The sequence below is a fragment of the Hyalella azteca genome, unplaced genomic scaffold (genome assembly GCF_000764305.2).
Source record: "Hyalella azteca isolate HAZT.00-mixed unplaced genomic scaffold, Hazt_2.0.2 contig12717, whole genome shotgun sequence".
In the NCBI taxonomy this organism is placed as follows: Eukaryota; Metazoa; Arthropoda; class Malacostraca; order Amphipoda; family Hyalellidae; genus Hyalella; species Hyalella azteca.
This window is the reverse complement of record NW_025942667.1, coordinates 47019-52794: the sequence shown is the minus strand read 5'-3', so window position 1 is coordinate 52794 and position 5776 is coordinate 47019. Positions and strand designations below refer to the sequence as shown.

Sequence of the window (5776 nt, the reverse complement as noted above, 5' to 3'; positions counted from 1 at the left end):
AAAGTCACCCGTCGTGCAGCAGGCAGTGACGGGTGTAAAGTCACCCGTCGTGCAGCAGGCAGTGACGGGTGTAAAGTCACCCGTCGTGCAGCAGGCAGTGACGGGTGTAAAGTCACCCGTCGTGCAGCAGGCAGTGACGGGTGTAAAGTCACCCGTCGTGCAGCAGGCAGTGACGGGTGTAAAGTCACCCGTCGTGCAGCAGGCAGTGACGGGTGTAAAGTCACCCGTCGTGCAGCAGGCAGTGGCGGGTGTAAAGTCACCCGTCGTGCAGCAGGCAGTGACGGGTGTACAGGATGTCAGCACAGATCCTAGCGTTGGCTGTGCCGCTCTCCTGCGCCGCGTCCCACGGCGTAGCGCCGTACCTTAATTAGAATTATTAATTAGAAATAAAACCAATTTAAATATCTAATTCATTAGAAATAAAACTAATTTAAATGAATAATTAATTAGAAATAAAAGCACTAACTAATTCACATTATTAATAAAACAACTAATTATTAAATAAGTTAATGCTTAGATGAAGATTTGAAATAAAAAAAAAACAAATGATAAGTGAATTCATTAATAATTGTGCAGGCAAACGATAACAAGTCGTTAATTAAACTATCATACGGTGAAAACTGTGAGTAAACGGAGATTGAATTACTATTTGTAATATAAAAATAATCATATACGATCATTTAAACTAGTGTGGTTCGGGGTTAATTAGAGGATAACTGAACTTGAGAATGGCTTAATAATTAAATATAAAATAACAAAAGCGTTACGATGCCCAGTCACAGTTGTCCGCTAGATGGCCACACCAGCGTCACGCTAACAGTCACAGTTGTCCGCTAGATGGCCACACCAGCTACACATCTAGATGTGTATAAGAGACAGAAAGTCACCCGTCGTGCAGCAGGCAGTGACGGGTGTACAGGATGTCAGCACAGATCCTAGCGTTTGCTGTGCCGCTCTCCTGCGCCGCGTCCCACGGCGTAGCGCCGTACCTTAATTAGAATTATTAATTAGAAATAAAACCAATTTAAATATCTAATTAATTAGAAATAAAACTAATTTAAATGAATAATTAATTTGAAATAAAAGCACTAACTAATTCACATTATTAATAAAACCACTAATTATTACATAAGTTAATGCTTAGATGAAGATTTGAAATAAAAAAAAAACAAATGATAAGTGAATTTATTAATAATTGTGCAGGCAAACGATAACAAGTCGTTAATTAAACTATCATACGGTGAAAACTGTGAGTAAACGGAGATTGAATTACTATTTGTAAATAACAGTCACAGTTGTCCGCTAGATGGCCACACCAGCATCACGCTAACAGTCACAGTTGTCCGCTAGATGGCCACACCTGTTCCTGGCCATGAGGTTGGCGCGGTGGTCCAGGAGGCAGAGGAGGACATCCACGTGTCCTCCGCTGGCGGCCACGTGGAGGGCGGAATCCTGGCGGACGTTGAAGGCCTGGCAATAATTTCGAGATCGTCTAAGTTTCTGATATATGAAATAATTGTTTATATTGTCATTAATGCCGACATTTATACAATTTCAAATTCAATTTCACAAGCATTGTCCTACTCGCATTTTGTCAAGGTATTTTAAAGGTTCAAATTCAATTTCACAATCACTGTTCTATTCGGATTTTGTCAAGGTATTATTAAAGGAATTTCAGTCACAATGAAATGAAATAGTCTACCCGAAATACATCGTGTATAAGTCAAGTATTTCCCATCTAAGAAAACACATTGGAGTAATGTTCATTCATAATCTAAGGTCGTTAAAAATTATGCTTTTAAAGAAATTCTTGCTTAAAACTTTGTAATTTGTAATTAAAACAACAGGCCATGGGCCTATTTCTTCAGTGCCCACACTTCTATTCTAATTAAAAATTCGTTACTAAAAACCTTTTATTACAAATTTTATATTCCAAACTCATAATTAGAAAAAAATTTATTGAAGATTCTTTTATCATAACAAAATGTGTTTAGAAATCAATGGAACAGTTTCGCGCAGATATCATAAATTCAATCTGTATGAATGTGAATGGATTTATTTTCATGCACATCATTCTTAGAATAAAAGTGAAACGGCTGATAGAGTTTATGTGAAAAATGGCTAAGTCTTAATTTCTCATATAAAATATATAATTTTTAACAGTATTTTAACAGGATATTAACAGGATAAATGCAGGACTAAACGTGCCATGTACGTATCAATATACTTTAATTAATCAATTTATATATAATTCTTACATAATACTTTTCGATCTGGTTTTAAACTCTGTCTTTAAAACGAGACTCTGTCTGTGTCTTTTTTGTTAAAGACTCTCTAAATTTATTCTGTCAAGCAATCGAAACTCGAATAATCCAATTTTACAATAAATATTATTTTTTTGTATCCTAAAATAATTCTAATGATAATAATAATCATACCAGTAATAATAAAAATGTAATAGTATAATATTGCCCCTCCCTTTTAACGCATATTTCATGCCCTGCATAACATTGCCATGTCTATGGCATGCGTGTGCCGAAGCATGCATGTTTTTACACCAAATTCCAAGAAGCGTTTTGTGCTCATTTCTTGGAGGCAGCGCGGCCTGGGGCTGTTACCTCTGTTGTGTCGTGTTCCGCAGATAGAAACATTGTAAATTACCGTGAGCAGTAACCAAATTACCGTGAGCTGTAACTAAATTACCGTGAACTGTAACTAAATTATTGGCCGGTAATATTGATTATTTTTACGCTACCGCTGCTGAACAAGGAACAGATATAGAGAAACTCGGGGCTGGAAATTCAAGAAATAATTCTATAACCTGTTGAAATATTTTTGTGGTGACAGCAACGCTCAGTGTTAAAACAGTACAGTGTTCGTGTTAATATAGATGCACTTCTATTATATTTTAACACAATTGTTCTTCTTATTATGCTATCTTATTAGCATTTTACACACACTGGCACTTTTTTGACTGTTTCTTCAGTAATGTCAAAATTCAATTACTTCGTGTATGAAATTTATTTTCTCCCCACTATAGTTGAAATTTTTTTCCCTTTCTATTTATCAGCCAAGTTCGACTGCATGCTTAATATATATACTCAGCCATAAATTAATCGGTTCTGTCCTTATTAAGCCCTAGTGGCTTAGGCGAAATTTCGATACTCAGGTTTCAAGAGTTTTATTTGGGTAGTCTTGAAAACATAGTTTCTGTAAGAATGAAATCAGAAATATTAACTATCATAATACACAAGATAAACAAATATAAGCAAAATTATATCAAAGGTAACCAAAAAAAATGTATCATATCAGAATCAATAATGAAAGACTAATAAATTGCAGCACTAAACTCACCGAAGTATTTCGCCACTAAAGAGGTTTGACTACGAATGACAATTTGTCTCCAGGTAAACTTCGGTCGGATGACTGAAGGTCTAAACAGAAAGATTACGTGAAGCGTACATGTGAAAAATTGCGATTACAGTCCTACTGTAAAATGTTTGAATAATACACCTTCGTTTACGTAAGTTGTAGAAACTTTCATTTCATCGTGAAATGAAAAATGAAATTATTTTATTCATATTATTTGACACAAAAGATAATTCATATGAAAGTGAATTTATTCGGAAATGCGCTAGAGAATATTTTAAGCTGAAACGCTTCGTATGTAATATGTATAAACCATAATGGATATACATTTGAATAATTATACGTTTTAATTGTCAAACAGCGATCGAAAATTATACAAACAGAAATAAATGAAGGCGCAATAATAAGGCAAATAATGTATGATGGTGAGGTGTTGGTGATGTGCCGTGTACGGAATGATGATGAGGTGTTGGTGATGTGCCTTGTAGGGAATGATGGTGAGGTGTTGGTGATGTGCCGTGTACGGAATGATGGTGAGGTGTTGGTGATGTGCCTTGTAGGGAATGATGGTGAGGTGTTGGTGATGTGCCTTGTAGGGAATGATGGTGAGGTGTTGGTGATGTGCCGTGTACGGAATGATGGTGAGGTGTTGGTGATGTGCCGTGTACGGAATGATGGTGAGGTGGTCTCTTATACACATCTAGATGTGTATAAGAGACAGCCTGTATATCGGCCCCTGCATCATAGTAAAGCAAAAGTGTGTCACCCTGACCCACCTGTATATCGGCCCCCGCCTCACACAGCTGCTCTGTCATGTCCAGGAATCCTTTGCGCGCGGCGATGACGAGCGCGGTGTCCTGGCGGTAGCTCTCGTGCGCTGCCAGTTATATAGCACGTGTTTCAATATATAAACAGTTATATATTAAATAAATTAGTAATAATAAAACATAATAAGTAAATAGTCATATATCACAAGTTTCAAATATATCATAAATTATGAATTATATAAATTAATAATAATATAATATAATATAATATAATATATTAATAGCGCATTCCAACCGGATTTCAAGGCCAGTGATGAACAAATATCTCGCAAATTCTGGAAGGATGCTGCCGGTGTCCATGAAATGAAGGTCAAGCGCGCACTAAAATTCTTCGTGGGATGTTTCTCATGCCTGAGTTGTGTGGGAACGCACGACCCAAGCATTAATACAGGCTATAGTTGAGTGCTGCTGGTCTAGAGCGTGGCATTAATCACTTAAGGTCGGACATTGAAAATCATTAAAAGACGCAAACGGCGATGGAAACGATAATTAGAGAATGTGAAGAGAAAAAACATTAGAGAGAAATTCAAACTTGAAATGGAGAGTTATGGATGAAACACATGCAGAGAGCGATGCAAACGTTAATTAGCCAATGTAACATTAAACACATGCAGAGGGCTATCGCAACAGCAATTAGATACTGTGACATTAAACGCATGCACAAGGCGACGGAAGCGTTAATTGAAGGTCAATTATAAAAAAGTTCGACGTGTAGATTCAAATGCGAGTCTTTCAAATAATCATATTCAAATAAACAAGGACACTAGCAAAGTTAAATTTTTGTGTATCGTAGAATATTTTTAGATGTAAGTTGCAGTTAGGCTGACGATTGGACGATGGTTTTCACTTTGGAGCTGAAGTTTCACTCGCTGAAACATTAAAGCGCGAATCTTTTACAAGAGTGACTAAAAAAATAAATGAAATGTCGTACCTAGCATAATAATGACAATTTTATCATCACTGAAACTACCTATAATGCAAAAACATAAGAACTGTAAGTGCTTTTCCGGTTAGTAAAGCTCTATCCCCGCCAGGCGGAACTAACTAGTGAGAAATCCCCCTGTCATATATCTGGGCATAGAATAATAAAAACTAAGTACTATCACCTTCTGTAACCTCTCATCAAGCCAGGAACAGCCATCGTCCGAATTGAATGTCTCCCTTTACGGATATAAAACGACGAAAATAAAAGACAAAACAAAAACAAAACAAAAAACGACCTCTTTTTCCACAATTTTTCGCTACTCAGCGGAAGCACAAACAAGCGAATCGAATTAAGCAGACAAGCATATTGCAGCGCAGCGCAGGCGTGAAGGAGTGCGCCAAAATGACGGAGGCCGCTGTCGTCGTTGACGTTTGAAAATAATAATTTGCACGGCACCCTGGCAGGCTCAATAATTTGTCATGCCTAATAAAAATGCAATGCACTCGTGCTAAAACATATAAGCCACCCATGCTCTCTAGACTTGCATAATGGTTTACGAAAACTTAAAACGATCTCAGGATGGAGTGGAGCTGGTTTTTCTTACGTCACATAGCTAGTCGAGTTTGGAGCACCGCGTTTTTATGTGGTAAAAAAT

The 5776-nt window shown here is 37.1% G+C and overlaps 1 protein-coding gene across 1 annotated transcript; it reads right to left on the bottom strand.

The window, feature by feature from the left end:
• Window positions 1–6: 6 nt before the first annotated feature.
• LOC108682743 (ankyrin repeat domain-containing protein 1-like) lies at window positions 7–4247 on the bottom strand. Its single transcript, XM_047883363.1, has 4 exons — window positions 4146–4247; window positions 1361–1470; window positions 881–989; window positions 7–294 (listed from the first exon to the last, which is right to left on the bottom strand). The coding sequence occupies exons 1-3, from the start codon at window positions 4182–4184 to the stop codon at window positions 884–886; spliced, it is 255 nt and encodes an 84-aa protein (XP_047739319.1). The 5' UTR covers window positions 4185–4247; the 3' UTR covers window positions 7–294; window positions 881–883.
• Between the last annotated feature and the right edge of the window lie 1529 nt (window positions 4248–5776).

Coding starts and splice junctions, on each gene's coding strand:
- LOC108682743 (XM_047883363.1), bottom strand. CDS start 4,184: ATGACAGAGCAGCTGTGTGAGGCGGGGGCCGATATACAG. Junction 1,471..4,145: donor AGGCGGGGGCCGATATACAG/GTGGGTCAGGGT, acceptor AATTATTGCCAG/GCCTTCAACGTCCGCCAGGA. Junction 990..1,360: donor AACCTCATGGCCAGGAACAG/GTGTGGCCATCT, acceptor ATTCTAATTAAG/GTACGGCGCTACGCCGTGGG.